General features: G+C 42.1%; 1 protein-coding gene across 2 annotated transcripts; it reads left to right on the forward strand.

Moving 5' to 3' along the window:
• Positions 1-1,682: 1,682 nt before the first annotated feature.
• Positions 1,683-19,164, forward strand: pkib (protein kinase (cAMP-dependent, catalytic) inhibitor beta). Of its 2 annotated transcripts, XM_079176422.1 has the most exons (4): positions 1,683-1,908; positions 13,993-14,093; positions 16,082-16,235; positions 17,414-19,164. In XM_079176422.1, exons 3-4 carry the CDS (start codon positions 16,094-16,096, stop codon positions 17,494-17,496), a joined length of 225 nt encoding a protein of 74 aa, XP_079032548.1. In that variant the 5' UTR covers positions 1,683-1,908; positions 13,993-14,093; positions 16,082-16,093; the 3' UTR covers positions 17,497-19,164. The 2 variants fall into 2 exon arrangements, with proteins under 2 accessions (XP_079032548.1, XP_079032547.1); XM_079176421.1 differs by lacking the exon at positions 13,993-14,093.
• The last annotated feature ends 1,110 nt before the right edge of the window (positions 19,165-20,274 follow it).

The following is a 20,274-nucleotide window of genomic DNA, read 5'->3' on the forward strand; positions in this document are numbered from 1 at the left end:
CTCATAGGGAAAAGCGTGAGCCCATGCACAATAAGGCCATTGCAAAGTCACTGTAATTATATTGACATATAGGAGCAAATAAGAATGCTACTGATTTAGTTTCACCAGTAGAAGCAAACAGTTGGTAAACAACAGTGACAATAAAAGTCAGACAGTGGGTTTAAAACAACAGGAGGCGACCCTCCATCTGCTGCTGTGTCACCTTCAGAGATACAGTGAAGGTGTTCACCTATAACTGCAGAGATAAAGCTTCTCCACGCCTTCTTTTTGTTCCAGTCTGAAGAGTGACAGCATTTTAATATATATATATATATATTAAAATGAATCATGGTTCACATGAATGCACTTCTTAATGAGCAGTCTAATGAATTTGATGTTAATGTGATAACAGCTTCATTACAACAACATTCCCCAAGGGGCTGATTGAAGTCACCTCTTCTTTGTCATTGATATTTTCATATTAAGGACCTGATGAATATGAGGCTGAGTACTATGTGTTCTCTTAGATGGTAGGGAGTCCATTTTGACTGTTTTACAGGTGCATCGGGTTAATGATATACCCTGAATTGTTCTCCTCATGTGAGATAAACAAAATATTGAGGATGTAATAAAAAAAAAAACCAGCTGACTGAAACCATTACAGCCTTTGGCGAAAAACACAGTTGACATTGCTTCAACTGGACCACTGCTTTTCAGTTTTTATTCAAGGTGGAAGTATAAAAGTGCCTTAGTTACATTATCCCTGTCATAAGAATGAGACAAGGAGAGATGCAATGAACTATCCATAGGCCTGTAATTTAGGACTGAGGACAAATTACTGAGTGATTGGATTATATCAAAAAGACAAAAGACGATTCCATTTCTTAATATTTGAATGTTTAGATACGATGCACCCCTTACTAAAGAAGAGACAATGGTACAAACCTTAGAGCAGCAGCGGCAAGACAAAACCTGGACAAGACAGAGAGTCACACGGGAAACTGCACTACTGTGACTTCAAAATAAAACAAAATTTTTGAGAATGTAGCCTATATAAATAGATACAAAAATAGTCCATGCACCACAACTACTACTACTACTACTATAACTTATACAGACTACTATAAATGATAGTCAAGTTAATAATATTAATAACACATAGCAAGTGAATACATTATTTTCCATCTCCCATCTTTGAGTAAGTTAACTAGTCAACCCCAAAAACTGGTAAAATTGGTGATTTTAAAACATTCTACTGTATTATGGTGAATGATATTTACACTTGAAAAAGCAGACTTAATGTCCTGTTTTGCGTTGATTGCATTGTTATTAACACAACACAGAGAGACCTTCGGGTCAGACGAAAAAGCCACCAATGAAATGATCTCACCTTTTAGGCCTATAGAAAATGATCCAATAGATGCTACAATACTAAGCATTACCAAGTTAATTTAAATCAATATATAATGTCTAGGTTTGTGCAATATAGCCATCACAGATAACCTTTATTAGACTCTTCTTTAAATCATAATTCCCTGGTACCATTGTTTTTTTTCCTGCAGTGTTTCACTTAAAGACAGAATTAAAGTAGTTTTACTCCCTCTGCTCTCAACCGTCATGCTTTTACTTTGAAGGCCAAATCCGTTCCTCTTCCTGTATCCCGTGGCCTACGTGCGCGCACCTTGACGCTCCTCCCTGTTGCTGCTTGGAGTGAGCGCACGGTGCTCGGCTGTCGGTGCGGTGTCAGCGCGGTGTAGTCCACTATGCCGCGGGTCCAGCGGTGTCAGCCGTAATGAAGCAGTGTGACGTGTCGCACCGGACACTCCGCGCGTACTCTTCTTCGTCCCTGCAGGAGAGGGTGGCCGGCGGCTAGCTCCAACTTCGGTCTCCGTGGTTTTGTTCCTCGGCGAAGCGCACTGAAATCAGCTGGTGAGTGTCCGTCGCTGCGCACGTATAGCTACACGCCACAGTCACCTGTTCCGCTCCACAGGTAGCTCATCAGACTGGGTTTCTGCTGCCGCACGCTAACATATGGATGAACCTCCAGAACAGGCTGAAGCTGCTGGTTACAGTAGATGTTTAATAGGGAGGAATCACTGAGTCTGGAGACATTATTTGCTCTGACACTGACAAAAACAAACAACACGAGCCGAAACATCCTCATGTGGGCAATTTATATAGCAACACCAATCACCTGTTGATTCCGAGTCTGATGTTACAATTTACCACCACTCTATAGCAAATGTTAAAAAAACAAAAAACAGGTCGACAGTAAAGGCTCCAGTCAACTCCAGCAGCTCACCTGTCACCTCCATATGGACTCGCAGCATCGTGCGTATCAGCTGTTTAAACGGAGCTGCTCCAAACAAAGAGCAGTATGGCAGATGGATTATCTGCTTAAGTGCGTGAACCGTGACCGTCAGATGATGGTCATAGTAAACAATGCGGTACGAATTCACCAGTGTGACACTTAACATTTCAGAAATGTAAATGTTAAAAATCACCAAGAAGAATATGTTAAAATCGACTAATATGACTTAAAGGAGTTAAAAAGTTGGGTCAGTGACTATTAGTTTTTAAGGTCCAGTTGACAGTATGTGACCACTATGCATTCCTAAATAAATGTTTAGCAATTAGACCAAAAAAACTCAAATCTGCAATGTTCTGTTATATATCTATATATATATCTATATATATATAGATATATATAAATAGATATGATGTAATGTCATTATTGGCAAACTCCTCTATGTGCTCTCAAGGAAACTGTCCCCATGTGTGTGTGTGTGTGTGTGTGTGTGTGTGTGTGTGTGTGTTTGTGTGTGTGTGAGCCCTTAATGTCCTTATCCTTAAGAGAACTTCTACCATTCAGACGAGTCGCCCTTCCACGTGTGTGTGTGTGTGAAGGCCCGTGAACAAGCCTCAGTCTTCATGCTTTGGTGAATGTGGAGCAGAACATGTTTGAATTTAAATCTGGACTACAGGGCCTCTGTCTTTTGTGTAGCGATTATAATGCTGGTGTTCTTGAACGTGCTCTTTAGTGAATCATCAATGTGACACACAGTGTCAAGGAAGGGAGATGAAGTCTTGGATCTGCAGGCGTATACCAGTCACTTAAGCTCCATGGCACCTCCTTTCATTTATCTTTTCACCCTGTGTTAATTACCTGCATATCCATGAGGTCATTTTATTTTAATTTTTTAAAGCTAGTCTCATTTTTTTGGTCTTGGTTCAGTGTCTGGCTGGAATTTTTTTTTTTTCAGCCAGACTGGCTCTCACTGCTCCTGCTTACCTCAGAGTTAGACTGTTTATTAAAACAAACTGGGATCATAAAACACATCACTTCCTGTGATTGTTTTTTTCCCCCCAAGGAAATACCTACCAGCAATAATGTTAAAACATAAATGCGTTAATACAGTACCAACATTTAATGTGAGGAGAATGTTTTAAAACTGCATTAAATGGTAACATGGGGGCAGCGTATGAGCTGTCAAACACAGCTGCGACATATTATCACCTCATACATTTATTTTGGCAAATGTGCTTATTTACACAACCATGACACACAGAGCAACGGTAGCGTTCAGTTGTAGTTGTGTCACCTGAAGAACAGTAGTCCAATATTCACTTTTAGTCCTGTTTTGGTCTCCACTAGGGATTCATATTTATCCCAAAATGTTTACATTTTGTGTCCCGGGAGTAGAATCCGGGGAATCCAGGGAAGTATAACTTCAGCTACACACATTGGGCATATTTCAAGCCACACTAAATGCAACAAGGAGAAATTTGCATAAAGCTATTGGTTCCCAAGCTTTACAGTATTATTTGATGGTATTTAAAATGATTAGGCTAAAGATCAGCCTTTCTGTCAGCCAACATTGGAAGGAGCTGTGGAGCGTGCCGACCGGGTGGAGCAGAGATTCTGGCGATAGGGAAGAAGTCTGCGTGAAGCTGATTAATGCCTATGATATATTGCCATAATATAGAGGCTAAAGATCTTTCAAACGTGCCCGTGTAAGTGTGTTGATGGTGCAGGTTAGTACGCTCATTCCTCGTCATATTTAAACTCCCTCAGTTAATATTTTGTCATGGGAAGTGAAGGTAGCTGGCAGCCTGCTCTGTTCTGTCACCGCTGGGCGAATCACCCGACTTCCCATCATCTGTTCTCCTTCCGCATCCTGCTCTCGCTTGGAAACCGGGCCTCGTGTCACCGCGAGTTAGCACACAAAGCGGCAGACTGTCGGCAGACAGATGATGACATCATAGCGGGCGCTCGACCGCCCACCCATTCTGATCCTGGAGTCCCAGAGGTGCCAGCCTTTATCACTGACCTCCCGAACAGCCTCAGTCAGCCTTTCCTTTTATCTTTTACGAGGAACAAAGGCTGCCACTGCAATCAGTAAACGGGTAACTGCCTTACCTATAAAATCTGCTAATCTCCAGGAGCATCGGCACGACCGAGCAGCTTATCTTCATCCCCTGTCTGAAACTTTCCTTCACTAAAGAGCCAAGACGGACGCATAAACTGTGGCGGACCAGATTGTATTTATACAGATATTTCTGGACTGAAGCTGTCGAAGGCTGATGAAGGCTAAAGTCAGACAAAAGACCTGCACACTGTACTGATACATCGTAATGAATTCAATTTTACAGAGTAACAGAGCCAGAAAAATAGATAGCCCCAATAATGTCTGGATGAGATTGAGGCTGCTTTACAGTTAATTAACAGAAACAACCTCTCTCATATTTCTGCTCCCAGCAACTGTTCCTGCACCTTCGCTGTAGGACAATTGGAATACGTCAAATAACAACCCCTCCAAAACATAAAACGACTGACATAGAAAATACACACTGTATAAATAGCAATTTATTCAGATTATCAGGCCAAAACGTTGCAACTTTATGACTGTATTTTGTTTCAGTGGAGTTCTTCTACGGCTGCTTGTGTTAAGACAACATGTAGAAGTTTGTTCAATGTAAAAACGGAAAACCATGTTTAGAAAGTGATCTGTGGTATTTCGGTATCAGCCCCAAAACTCGGGTGTAGTGGCAACAGTAGCATTAAACAATTTCCAATGATACCCAGCCCTCCTCATTCCTGCTGCAGACTTGTTGTTTGAGCTGAAAAGTGGAAGAGGATATATTTTTTGCTTTTACATCTGCTGTCTGCCATAAAATTGCTATTGAAGGCAAGAAAAGTGCTCTTCACGTTTGAAACGTGTCTCTTTGCGAGATAAACGACAGCCAAGTGTAGCCTGTCACTTATAATTCCACCACCCGGCGGCAAATTGAATTCCCATTGATTGTGGGCCTGGCCACTCTGATGATGGAAACAGTGATTTGCCGGGCTACATTCCAGTCATTCATTATTACTATGTATTGACCAGTGACCTATAAGAGTTTAGTCCGAGCCGGTGCTTCTGCACAGCCCACTGCCCTTTACTGTGACCACTGGCATGGCTGCCATTTGGCCGAGGCTGCTTTTATCTGTCTGCCATGAAAACACGTCAGTCAATTCTCTCCCCACCTGGGTCTGGAGGACATATCACATGTGGCTATGTTTTGCTGTAGATGTAGAGGACGGAGGATGTGTTAGACTGTTCTGACCTCAACCTCTCCGTGCCCATTTTCCCAGCAGCCCGGCCTGGCGAGAGGCAAGGGTTGGTGGGTTTAACTCAATAGACTTCCCCCAGCATGCCTCTGCCCGGCTCTATGGGAAAGTACTGTGGTTCGTCAATGTCATCTCTCCTGCTGCCAGCCTCTCCATACTGATTAGATGGGAAAGGAACAGTAGGTGAGATGGAATGGTTCCTCTGTGGAGACAAAGGGGTTATTGTAATTCCCGAGGCATCCATTCATTCCACAGATCAGTGACCTTTTCAGCATATCAGACCACACAATAGAATCGGCGGCTTTGTTTCCCCCTCCCTCGTAATTACCGCGTGGAATTCCGTCTGCCCTAGAAAGAGGCACGGCATCTAAAAAAAAAAACGTTTTTTCAGACATCAACCATCTGAAGAGCTCATATCGTCGATCAGCAAATGGAGAGGCTGAGAGGGTAAGAGGCGCAATTGCTGTTTTGAAATGAGTTTCAATGGGCACCATCAACCGGGGTTCTCACTGGAGATGCCTTTCCACAGCTGCACCTGGAAGCTTTGCACACGTTTGCATCTTCAAATAGCAGCAAGAGGGGAAATATTAACATTTCCTTTTTCATCAGCCAGGAATGAAAATTTATCAAGTCAGATTGACTTTGTCTGGAGTCTGAGAAGAGCATTGATGGCTTCAACACTTGTGCTAATATACTACGCCAGAACTTATTTTATCACTCAGTTTTAGCTTCTCTTGTCCACCATGGGGAGCTTTTCAGTCTCTTTTAGGTCATTGTTTTGCTTTTCTGGACCGCAACTCTTCTTTTATACAAGTTAGTTGCAGCCACAGGTATGATGAATTTAGATACCGACGGAAGAAGCTGGTGGGCCTGTTTGACCGGCCTGGTCTGGGAGGAGCTGTATAGGAAGTGTTAGGTAAATTGATGTTAGTCCTTCTCTGTTATGTATGGACCTGTATATATGTTGGGAGATGGCAGGATGGAAAGATGAGAGTAAATCCAAGGTTTTCAACCATTGGAGACTAAATCCTCTTCGGTTGCAGCTCCTCTTTTGTCCCTATCTCTATAGTGCAGCTTCAAACACAACACACAAGAGCTTGACACTTGTGCTGATACAGGGTGGCAGTGTTTGTGCTGCCTTTATAGCATTTTATTGTGTGTGTGTTTGTGTGTGTGTGTGTGTGTGTGTGTGTGTGAGCGTTTCTCACTTGCCAGGGTTGTTGTCAGAGAGTGCTAGAGGCCCGTGGGTGGCAGCCAGCGCGCAGGAGCAGCACGTGCAGCCGCAGCCACCCGGGCCGCACGATGCCACGATGGTCTAGTTCAGAGAGCGCCCGGGGTCGAGAACAGCCTCGGTTACACTCTTCCAAACAACAGGCTTTGTGCTGAAATATTGATGTGACGGCAGAACACACTGTCCTCCCGGTGTCGCACATATCGGACATGTGTAGACTTATTATCCTGGCCTTGGTGCAGCTACCAGGATGCAATAGATGTATGGACCATGACACCTGATACTATTTGTTATGGATGGACTGTGTTCTTAAACGATTAGCTGATAGAGAGAAGACTATTTTTTCAAAACTTCGATGAAAGATTATTTCAGAATCTGTACCTACAGCTTCTCAAATGTGAATATTTCTAATTTTCTCTATTTTTAATCCAGGATGGGTCATGATTTTCAAACAGTCATTAAATTGTAGAAAGCAGTTTATGGGACTATCATGATGAGAAATATATATTCCCTTGTTTTGGAGTGTTGGTCAGACAGAGTTTGCACTTTGAAGATGTCACCGTGAGCTCATGATGGGCCTTTTTCAGTCCGAGGGACGGTTATCCAATCCCAATACTTGGCATTGAATGTATGGTCAGATTTGGAATTCTTTAATTGCATCTTTCCTGATTTAAACCAGTGAAATGTTTCCAATTTTAAGTCTTTTTTTTTTTAGGCAGAATTCTTGTAAGGCTGCTTGTGTTCTGAACGGTTAACATTTCAGAACTTTAGCTTCTTAGCTCGGACTATGGTCTTTTATCTTATGAAAGTAATGTCTAATCTAATAAGTAAAGTTTTTGCAAGAGTTTTATAACTGTGTTTTATGACTGTGTTTCATCTGACTAATACATCATCCATTCCAAAATGAAAGTCACAGTCTAAATGATTGATAGTCGGCATTAGGTATTGAAAGAGTGCTCCTGTGATTTAGTGTTGCACTCCCACAAAGTTTGGGAACTCTCAAGAGAACGATAAAAAAATAATGGTCAAACTTCCTGACTTTTAGTTCCCAGTATGGGTCAAGTGCCAGTAATGCCTGATCCTACACTTCCGATAATGCAGCTAAATACTGTCATTGTGTTAAACAGCCATGCTGACATCATCGGGGTTGTTTTTGCAGATTCTACGCCAAAGCTCTGCGATTAACCAAACAGATGAGGTTTGAAGTCAAAGGCCACCGATCTGTGCTCACCTTCACTCGGTCTTTCACTCGGAGTATCGCGACATCAAAGGCAACGCCGGTGTCACGTGTGCAGCCATCACCAGGCCAAAAATAGCACATTCACAATGTGATTTTTCTCATGTTTTGACCTTTCCAATGGAGCAAATTGAAGGGCCATTTGTATGCTCAGTTCAGTTGATGATCGGTTGAATCAGAACATTAGAGGTAAAAGTCGTACGTCCCCCAAAACAGTTCTCGCTCGACATGTTCTGTTCTTCTGATCGTCCCTGAGGCGCCGCCTGCCAGCCATTCTTTACAGCTCTCTGTCAAGTGTGCTAATTGCTGTAAATAGCTGGGTGCTCTGTTGTTGTGATTGACCCTTATGAAACCCGCTCAATCTGTCTCATATTTGGCAACGTGGAGGGCACTTTCTCGGCCTCATTTCAGTGTAATAGCTTGTTGTTATTGCACATTAAACACAGTTGATTACAAAGAGGGCAGATTGCTTTTAGGCGCTTTTTGAAGGACGGCAACGGGAGGTCCTGTTTGGACCCGTGTACCAGTAAACAATGTCGCTGAATGGTGTCAATGACTGCTTGTAACTTCTTTTTAGTGTTGTGGGTGGTTTCCTGAAACTGCTGAAAACTGGCTTCGTAATTGAACTTCAAAACCAGACTGACTGACTGACGCTGAGTGATGATAATTGTACTTTTAAAAGTAACTTATTAAATCATTTCTGGCCCCTCGACCATCGTCTATTAGCTTAGGTGCTAACTCCACGAGTCGGCTGAAAACTGTGATTCCAGCAGACGTTTTAATGTTTCAAGCTCATTTAAACAAGAAACCTGTGACACCCTGTGCTCATTTGCTTTGACAACACAAGGTCACCACTGTAGAGTTACGCTGACATGTTAACGTTTGAAACTTGCCGAGGACCAAACGCATTCCTTACAATTTTGCTCTTGTTTTTTTTGCCTTTGTGTTTAGCAAATGATCAATTGAGTTATTCCCCCAGAATGTATTTAATATTTGTACAGAAGACTCTGAAAGATGCGTTATACTACCACAGGACACTTCAAGTAATAACAATGGTAATAATAAGTATAAGAAAATATCCATCCATTGGTTTCTTGGAGAAATAGGTGATATTGACTGAGAAAAAAAAAACTTTCATTTGGAGACATTTTCAATAAATGCACAGACCTGTAGCACAAGACTTTGGCGATTTCTCTTTCAAGAGATTCCCCCCTCTGAGCCATTTATCTAAGTAAAAGCCTGCGCTGATGCATTTTTGTCTGTGATTCCTGGCTTCTGAAACATGAAAGCAGGCAGCCATAGAGAGAAAAAGGGCTGCACCGATCAACAGAAAAGACGGAAGGATCTGCCCAGGATGTTTGCGAGATGTTAAGGGAGGCTGTGATCACGCTGTCTCATTAGATCAGTCTCAGCACGCTTCTCTCTCGCTCTTTCGCTCTCTCGCTCTCTCTCTCTCTAAAGCTGCTGCTGCTCAGGGTAAAAGAAAAATCTTTTTTGAAAATCAACCACTGATATCAGAGCCGCGCTTCACCTTCCAGCTTTTGTACATATGTATGACTTTCTGTGAACCTGTCAATGCGAAGGTGTTGAGCACAGCCTACAGCTTTCACATATTTTGTCAGTTGCTATATTTTGCATGTAACTTGATAGTTTTGCACTGCATACATCTATATATTTGCAACATAAATGCTGCATCTCTTTCTCTATTTAATCTATTTATGCTGAATAATTACACATTCCTACATACAGTTCTTGTTGTGTTGCTGCATTATTCTCATTGCTTATACCTTCAGCCACAACCACAGTTTCCCCTAAACTCAGTTAACGTCAAATCTGACTTTATCGTAAACAAAAGATGAGTTGGAAAAAAACAAAACATCACAGTGCAAAGAGAGTCTGTTTCTTTCTTGGCTCCCCTCCTCCACTTAATAGCTGGCTTTATAGTGGTGCAGTTTCCATGGCAGCTAGAGCATGTAAAGCTTTAGGATAACAGTGAAAAAAGTGGGGAGAAGGACAGGGAATAATCACAGGGTATGCCGGACTAAAAATAGCGAGGGACTTAATCCCAGGCATTATTTATTCATCTAAAACGTCTCGTGTCTGCGCCGGCTGTGTAAACATTATTTCTTCTGCAGTTCCTCGTCGGGCGGGCATGCCGTTTTCTGACCTAAAGCCCCAGAGTCTTACTAACTGACGAATGTCATGACCACAGGGAGAGGGGAGATACAGTGGCAACACAAAGACAACACACGCCTGATGGACGTGTAGGGGCTGGATTTGCTGTGGTGAGGTCGTCTGGAGAGGGAAACCAGTTCTGGATCATTGCAAGCACTCTCTTACTGCTCCTACTTCCTGATCATTAGATGAAGCATTAGAACAAGACTGCAAAATAGAGAGGAAAAATGAGCACTATTGCTTTTGTCTCTGAAAAACATCCACAGTGACAATATGTAATTAAACATCTCACCAAATGAAAATCCAATCGTGTTTTTAATGTAATGTAATTGCAAGTTCATTTGCGATATGCGGTGATCTGTAATGCAGAGACTACAGTGAAGCTGCAGTGTGTGCAGTGACTGTCACACGGCGAGTGTTAGACTGATGAGAAGCAGAATAGAGGTCAGCCTCAGGCAGCAGGCAGGGCCAGGCTGCTTGGCTGCAAGAAGTGATATATATCATTGTCTCTTGTTTGGAGGGAAGAACGCTTTGACTGATGTGGCTTTTTAAAAGACCAATACCAGTGGATCTTTTCACTTGATTTTGGATAATTGCAGAAAGGTTCATGATACTTACACATCTTGTTCAGCAAGATAATGACACGTGAATACACAATGATGCTGTGAAGGGGTATTTAACAAAGACGGTGTATAAGAGGGTAACGTAGTCATCGTGACGTCGCCCATTGGTTTGTGGACTGCCGTTTTGAAGCCTGAAAATTGGTGATTTGGCCATCGCCATCTTGACTTTTTTGCAACCGGTTACCATATTTGGAATGCGGAGGATTGACGTAGAGACTGCGTTTACGGCAGAACCGAAGGTTGCCGCCTCGTATTTACTGACGTATTTTAATGTCGTAGACGAAACCTTTAACATGTTCAAGCTTGTGTTAACCAAAGACCCGATCAAAAAAAAACCTTTGACTTTGAGAGGAGGCAACTGGAAGTGCAAAAATGCTAACACATTAACACATTTCCGGGTTTTAGGACTCACTCCTGCACCACCACTGATTGTGCATCAGAGAGCTCTGACATGACACTTTTTACTCTGTAAAACGTCCCACTCATCTTGGTCACACAATTTGTTTTTGGATCGTTTGTTTACGCTATGGTACGTTCAGGTCAGTGACCATAAGTCCTGTGAGGTGTAAAACACTCACAGGACTTATGGTTGGATTCAATATGTTTCAGTCACGATCTAACGCATTTTCAATCCAGCAAAAATAAGGAATGCCTCACATTGTGCCGTTCACCTTCATTTTTAAGTTATTGCAGTGCTCTGCTTTATAAAAAAATGTATCGTTTGAGGATAAGATTGGAGTTTTCCTGACCCATTTAGAGAGTGGTTTTCTCAGCAATGAGTCCTGGTTTATTGCTGAACAACCCAGCTCCAAGTGTCTGCAATCACTCAAGGAGATGAGAATGCAGAGAACATGTCACATTTATTCTGACATAACCACTGACTGTAATGGACATGACATTTCCAAACAACTTGGTTCATGCATTTATTCACACAGAAGGTGGATCCTTAAGAGCTTCTCTTATGCAACTGAATTATGATAGTGATATATTTGTCAACCCCATAACCAGAAAGCTGACCAGTATTTAGCAAAACCGACTGCTGCACCTAATAACAAAAATGTTGAAGCTGTTCTAATCAATATTTTCATGTTAATAACAGATACAATGACTGTACATGTGTATTATGAAAGCTTATAAGTATTAATTTACAGAGTATTCTGTCAGCTTATTGTTTTGTTTTACATCTAAAACTACTTTACATTTTTCATTTGCTCTCAGCATTTGCCTCTGTGTCATTTTCAGCCGCAGCACGCAGCTCTTCGAAGAGGAATAAGCTAACCCAGCACCAGCTAACCAAGTTAGCGACCAGCTAAACATAGTCGAGCGTCAAAACAGAGTTAAAAGAAGATATTATATATTGGACTTGTATTCATCAGGTGGACAGAAACATTGCTCCAAATAAATACAAGAGTTAATGTTGCTCTGTGTTTGCTGAATGTGTTAACATCACAGTGTTCGCTAACATGTTAGCTATCAGCTGAGAATATGTCTGTTGTGTGTACAGCTTGTTCAATTAATCAATTCATGCAGGTTTAACCAAATATGAAAAGATAAAAACAATTCAATATAAATCATGAGTAATTTATAATATGTTACAATTAATTACTACAGAAGCTAGGTGTCGAACCTCCTATACCTTTCTGGTACAGAACAATATCAAAAGCTGACATTGGCTGGTCATCTTTGATCAAAAAGTTTCTAATTTCATTTATAACTGCACATTTTAGTCTGCATTCAGGCAAAGTTACTGTACAACTGCTTCTGTTCAGACAACAACGAACATTTGAGAACTGTTTTTGCTAAACAATAAACCAAGATATTGGAGCTAAAACTTTCGTATTGTATCGACGTCAGTGTTGCTGAACTCCGAACACCCTGGTCACATTATTGTTATTTGACATTTTACACATTGCTCTCACTTTGGTCTTTCAGAAACAGTCGAGAACTACTAGTGATGTAAGTGCATTGCTGCTCCTCCACATACTGTGTTTTGGTGGCAAAAGTCTGGTGGAAATGTGTGTTAAGAGCTTCTTGGTGCATTAGTTGTATACTGAATTGAAGTGTGGATCCTGACTGTTTCTGAAAGGGCTCCAGACATGGCATTTATCGACACCAAGGGGATATTTACTTGCTTTACTTGGTTCTTGAATAGAGATTGGTTTTAACATTTTCTACACACAAACAGAAGAGGCAGGTTATCGAGGTCTCAGCATCTCTTTCTGGTTTTAGCGCTGTCCGTGGTGCTGAAAGCTTCCATTCTCTGAGTGAGAAAATGTATGTTGAGACGAGCTTTCTTTCTCGAGGTCCTTGGACTCGTATTTCCATTCAAACTAGCACTCTCTCTCTCTCATTCACTCACTCACTCAAAGAGCTAGCAAGGCCTCTTCTGAATAGAGCCGATCTCAGCACTGTGAGGTTGGATCGGAAACGATGCCATGTGCTGTTGTGTTCAAAACTACCCTTCAACATTGAACGTTATTTAGCTGCATGATTATTTACACACAGCGTCCCTGCAATATAGAGGATGTTTCAAGTACATACTGTATCATTTGTTGCTAAATTCTAGACGTCACTGTGTTTAGAAATAGCCCAGATAGCAATTTGCAGCATAAATCAGTTATTATTGAATAGAAGAGCTGTCGCATAGATAGCCCTTTGTCCCCTTGTTGTACTCGGTATGTTTGCACCCGCTCTGTAAACAACCTTTGACCTCTGACAGTTCTTCAAACAAAAGGCTTTCTTAGCTCTACCTTGTTGCGTAACATACCTGCGGCTTTTCCCCGTGTCTGACTGAGGCGGAGCGGGTATCTTAGTATCTAGGTCAATTTTCTTGACAAGCTAATCCTATCTAAACTGCTGTTGGATTATCAGCTAAAATAAACCTGTTCAGATGATGGGTCACTGCCTGTTCGATGTTTAATCCGGCGGCTTAATGAAAGTTACCAAACAGATGTTCTAATTAGGACTGGTGGAGGCTATTATTGACACTGATTGTTCGGCTACTGAAAGCCACTGCTTTTTACCCGTGTTCATTTGTTCATGTTAACCCGTAGAAATACAAAACTTCTAAGCTACATTTAAATCATCATTGGATGCTAAAACAAAGCCAACGGTATTTTTTTATCTGGCGAAACAGCTTCTTAAGGTGGACTGAGGCATCTTCCACTCCATGTTGTCCGGACTAACACGCCTGAAACTGCGGAGGAACATTCTACTACATCAGCTGCCGTATCAGACGTGAGTGATTGTGGCCTGTATCGGGTAAGGTCAATATAGACCTGACACTTCAGCCAGTCAATATCAGCCAGCGGCTAGTTTTAACTATCCAGATTAACAGATAAATCCCAGTTTTTCAGTGATGTTCATCTTGAGAAGCCTGTCAGATAGACTGAAGCAACAAGGAGAGACGAGCAGTGCCAAGTGTCCCTCCTGCTGCTTGGCGCTGATTAGACTCCTATTGTCGGACTTTCAGTTTAACTGTGGCCTCCGCTCCAGGACAAAGAGCAGCTTTGACACGTGGGGCCAGAGAAGGGAAACTGGAACAATGTTCTGGCTTCCCTACGTTAAGATTTTAATCAAGCAAAGCCATGCAAAGGCTACAATTTCACTGTGTTTACATTCCCATCCCCGTTCCTCCCTCTATGTGCAGAGGCACAGGCTTTAGTGGTCAACATGGGATTATGTGAGGAAATATGTTTAACTACTCATTTAGAAAATATAGGCCACAATCCACTACGGTGGGCTTCTATGAGCTCAATGGCTGTGCTACAATTGCGCTTGAAGGCTAACAGATGGCCAACCTGTGGCCCTTTTTCTGGAGATCTAGATTGTGTGTGTGTGTGTGTGAGTTTATAGCTGCAAGTGCGCATTAACTCGCATGTCATTCCTTTGTTGAGGGAGAGGGATGGGAAATGGGATTTTGCCCCACAGAATGGTATGGTTATTTAAAGCGAGGCAACACAACACAAGAGGGACACTGGGAGGAGAGAAAGTGAGATAGTGAGAGAATGGATTTGAGTCATGTGTTTACCTGCCAGCGGTGCTTTTTCTGTAGTGTTGCCATAGCAACAGTGGCTCGCTGTATTTATGTGCGTGTGTGTGTGTGTGTCTATGACAAGGGATGTAATTCTGCCTGTCACCAGTGTAGCCAAGAGCTGACTCCCCAGCTGCTGGTTGCCATGAGACCAGACAGACACATCCTCCGCTTCAGTGATAAATATTTTCTCTTGACGCTCAAATCACTAAGCAGATAAGGTACATGTTGTTTTCTCAGATAAATGGCCACTGCCACTGCTCTGTACAACTCAAAGTTTAACTGATCAGTTGTGCCATTGAAATGTAATTCAAATGATCAGGGGTAAACACAGGTTTGGAAGGATAATTATATGTTATTTAAGCAAGCCATCCGATGATGTTGTATTAGCTAACTTGATGTTATACCATCGCATGTTAGTTACTTGACTACACGTGGGTTTTTCCTTGCACGGCAACAGGAAGAAAGCCCCAAAAAAACATATTGATGGTGATGAGTCAAAGACATTTATGCAACATTTATGAGCGCGTATTTAATTCAGGAGCAGTCACATGTTCACGGTTTAAAAAAAAAAGGAAAGATATCCCCTTTGTCCTCTGTTCTACTCAGCATCTTTGCACCCGCTCTGTAAACAGCCCTTGACCTCTCACAGTGCTGTAATCAAAAGGCTTTTATAACTCTTCCTTGTTACGCAACATACCTGCAGCTTGCTATCTGACTGAGCCGAATGTGTCACTGCGTGAGACTTCAAAAGTACCTCCTTCGACTGTACAACAGTGAAGTTTCTTTTTGCTGTTAGTCACGTTCAGCATAAAATATGTTTTTCTTCCTATAGGATGGCAAAGGCATGACCCGCCCTACTCTGCCTCTGATTTGCTTTCCTCGATATTCTTAACCCTAATCTAAACCTAACCAACCCAACCGACGAAGGCAATGAGTGCTAGCCAATCAGAGGCAGAGAAGGGCTAACATACAGGCAAATTACAGATAACTTTAATTTACATTGAAATAATGAGTTTCCATCGCATGTTAGCACAGAAAGATATACTGAATATATTGTGAAATAAATGAAATAACACAAGTTATTTGAGTATCTGCACAAATGTTAAGCTAAACAAATAGTACTCTTTCTTTCTGTTTTCATGTGTAGGCAAAAACGTAACGGTGTACTCTGTCCCTCTTTTTATCATAGAGGGGTCCTGAGATGACGGAAGTAGAGCCAGTGTTGGACTTTGCCTCCTCGGGCCGCTCGGGGAGGAGAAATGCCCTGCCTGACATCCTGGGCTCACCGGCAGGCGTAAACCCTGGCGACCTGCCTCTGAAGCTGGCTGAAATGAACCTCACAGGTAAATTGCACAATGATCTCTTTTTTCATTACAATAGTGAGCACTAGGCAGATTCAAACCGTAATCAACTTTGTAGTTCAAGTCCTGTTATCATGCATATTATTTCTAAATAAATTAGTCTGGGAAAAGTTGCCTGACGTGAATTTTGGTCGAACAGTCCAAGTTTTGGTGTTTGAGATGTATCATTTTTTTAAGACAAAGAAAAGGGAAACACCCAGGAAATACTGTGGTCCATATAGCTGCCAGACACGGCAAAGATTTGTGACTGAAGACTTAGGTTTTGAGACTCCTGTAAGACGCATTCTGGACATCTTTCGGCTCAGATTGCCACTTGAGAATTGGCTATAACTGGCCAATTCCATGCCAAGAAATCCTCCTAAGTCATTCATCACGACCAGGCGTGCCAAATTTAGAGCACTGTTGGGCTGAGTATTTTTGACTGCATGAATAGCAAGGAAATGTGCATGCTGTTAAATCACATATAATGACACAATTTGTCTTGCATGCTCCAAAAGTTAATTAAGAACAATTCTGGCTTCTATCCTTACAATCTCTGTGCACTCTCAAACATTTAAATGCTTTGTGTGTTCGTAAGTAGCTACTAACTAGCTCAGCTAAGCATTGTTTCCCCATGATGCTGGAGCTCATTTTACCCCTATAGCTTCAAATTAGTCCCAGGTGTGTAAGAGACACGTTTTAAAGAAGCAGTGTGGAGGATTTAGTGGCCTCCGCTCTGCCCTACCTTAGTATGCCAAAGAACTACGGTGGCCTTCGGGTAATGCAAAAACGTGAAAGGCCCTCTTGTTTTTGTCCGTTCTGGGCTACTGTAGAAACATGGCGGTGCAACATGGCGAACTCTGTAAAGAGGATCCGCTCCCTATGTAGATATAAACGACGAAGGTATCGAAAACACAACTATTCTAAGTTACACTAATGAAAACATAGAAATTCATATTATATTCCATTTAAATGATCCTAAATCCTATGTTGCTTTAAAGTTTCTTTCACACACCAGGAGCCATAAAATGATTCAAAAGCCAAAAACAGCTGCTAGTGATGTAATAATCATGAAGTCATTGATCTACAATAGCTTTGGACAGTCAACGTCTTTCGTTTTGCCCTTGAGAGTCACTGCAACATATTTCTTATTGTGTCTTTTTTTTGGGGTTTGTGTGCAGATGGTCCGGGAGGGGCCCAGTCACCCGCGGCGGAGGGGCCCCCAGCGCCGCCGGAGAGCTCAGAGGGGAAGGAGGGATCGTAGGGGCTCGTTTTATTTACCTCCCCGGAGACATGCAAAGATAACCTGAGAGACGGCACGAGGAACGAGTTAGAGGGGGCGACGTGTGGGAGAGTGAGTGATTATCTGTGGAGAGTCAGTCTGTTTGCGAAGCAGCTGAACCACGGAGGGAGAGTTGACGAACCGACTCCCCAGGGACTGGATCCAGGCACTCGGCAGCACTATCTGAAAAGAGTCAGACGTCACTTAGTTCTGAACCAGTGAGTGTGTGTGTGTGTGTGTGTTTGTTTAGGTGAGTTACATACTCACCGCGGACACTACGCTGAGAATCAAAGGGACCATGATAGATTGTACACTGTACACTATTTTTGTATGATTTATTTAAATCTAAAGAAAAACAGGAACTGTAATGTGTTCCATTTCCTGTTGATTTTTGTTTTGTAGTGATGTGTGTTATTAAACATTGAATATAGTAGGAGGGAATTTGATAGCAGCCTGTAGTGGCTCGAAGTGTTTTAATCCAGCAAAATCAAATGTCACATAAGTAAACAGTAGATTTAAGAACATTTAAAACTCTTTGTGTTGTCTCCTGCTATTACACTAAATGTGTTTGGTCTACTGTATGTTTGTCAAACCGGAGGCTGTTGCACAGTGTATCTACATTGTAAATGTACAGTTTTTACCCCTCATTGCAGACTGTTTTGATCCTGGTGACAGCGAACAGGGATTGGATCCATTTCTTAAGGCGTCCATATGGTGAGAGGTGATAAGGTTGAAGAACCATCCACATCTTTTGACATTCCTTCAGAGAATAGTGTCCCACTGCCAGCAATGAACACGCTGCTTCATTATAATACCGAGAGAAGTCAGAGATTTCCTTTTTGGTTATTGCTCAAGGCTGCTTCTAAAAGTCTCTTCACTTTCCAAACCTCTGAAAATGTGCCTAGTGGCAGCTCACAACCCCAAACGTGTGTTGTGTTCTTTCTCTGTGACGTACTGTTATCTACTATTTTGGGCTACTGATATTTCCTCAGTTTTAATAGGAGGTATCATAACTCGTCTTTACTGCTTGAACTGTAAATGAAAGACAAAGCAACTTTTGTAACATTCTGTAGACTTTGCATCTGCAGACCCAACACTTTTTTCAGGAAAAGCGTTTTCAGTTTTGCGTAAACTTCGGCAGGGCTTCTTGGGCTCCTCGCACGCGCTTCTTATTGCAACGGCAGCATATGCCCGCCGACTGGGCACCAGAGCAGGCATCACGCAACACTACACTACCGCCACAACGTGTTCCGAGCACCGAAAATGGCAGCAAGCTCGCCTTCTGCCTCTCTGCATGGAGAAAAGTCTGTTCACACTCATCAACACATAAACAGAGCTGTGAATAGGATGCAAGACTGAACGCGAGAAGCAGCTATCCACTCACTGCTACTGTGTATATATACTGTATTGTAGTATAACCCATGTGCGTGTGTGTGTGTGTCATACATGCTGCTCGTATGATTATCATACTGTACTCATATAGGAAATGCTGTTCTGTAATTGTCTCTATTTGAAGATGTTTTGCCAGTGGCTGTGTCTTTATGTGGATGTGTTTCACAAATGCAACAAGGAAAGCCTGGTGCTCTGCTGCCCAGCCTCTGTTTTTGATGCTGTACTTCGTGTGTTCATGGTCTGCACAAGCTGTATGATCAACACTTTTTTTGTGGTGGGCGGTGGGCGGGGTGGGGGGGAGGGTCAATGACTCAGAGGTGTATTTTGTAGTGTCCTGATCTCTAAGTGGTGCATATATTTTACTGAGCTGGATTGAATCCCATGTGTTGATTCTATCTGGTGGTGAAAATTGCCATATTAAAACCACAAGCTTTACATATACAACTGTGTGCTGGATAGTTTCATTTCTACACAAGGCCCTCAGTCCTGGTGCTTGGTCTTTACATATTGGCAAACATACGATATATTGAATGCAATTAGGATGATTTGTAAATGATAACATCATTTCAGTTTTTTTTAGCCACACTAGCATCAGTGCTCGGTGTGGAGGTCAGTTGGTCAGTATGCCACCTTGGTCCAGACTGAATTAGCTCAACAGCATTTGAATGGATTGCCATGGACATTTGTAAAGGTATTAATGTTCCCCAAAGGATAAAGCTCACTGACACTGTTGATCCCCTGATTTGCATCTAGTACACTGCAGTTTAAAGTGTGTCCAATGCTTTGGTTCACTAAATACCTGCTAAACTAATGTCATTGCCATCACCTAATATCATGCTAAAAACTAAGATCACCATGGTAAACATTAGCCGCTAAATATCAGCATGTTAGGATGGTCATAGTAAGCATGTTAACATGCTAATATGAGCAGTTAGCTCAAGGCACATAGCTACTACCAGACGTTTTGTCTACATGGACCAGTAGCTTACGAATCAACAAATGCATTATAGCAGCTTTCGCCATTATAAACTCTTTTTGTTGTAGAATTCTGTATGTCAAGCACTCAGCCGATTATACACATCAAAGTCTGTTTACAGGTGTTGGGGAGTATTTCTGCATATGAGGGAATATGTTGTATAAAACCTTTTGTGTCTCCAGAAGGAGCGGTGTGAAGTCTGATAAATTGCTTTAAGTGATGTCACTTGAGTCAACATCAGTTGGGGCTGAAGACCACAAGTTTGACAATGAAAACAATCTGGAGGTGTGGAGTTGGAAAGAAGATTACCTGCCGGCTGCCCCGTTGCATTGTGGGTAATGTAGGCGAAAAGGAAGTAGAATGAGTGGAATAATAAAAAAGATATCTCTGGT

This window comes from Pholis gunnellus (genome assembly GCF_910591455.1).
Source record: "Pholis gunnellus genome assembly, chromosome: 16".
Lineage (NCBI taxonomy): Eukaryota > Metazoa > Chordata > Actinopteri > Perciformes > Pholidae > Pholis > Pholis gunnellus.

Excerpts from the sequence above, each read along its gene's own strand:
- pkib (XM_079176422.1), top strand. The coding sequence starts at position 16,094 with ATGACGGAAGTAGAGCCAGTGTTGGACTTTGCCTCCTCGGGCCGCTCG. Across the intron at positions 16,236-17,413 it reads GGCTGAAATGAACCTCACAG|ATGGTCCGGGAGGGGCCCAG; the intron begins GTAAATTGCACA and ends GTTTGTGTGCAG.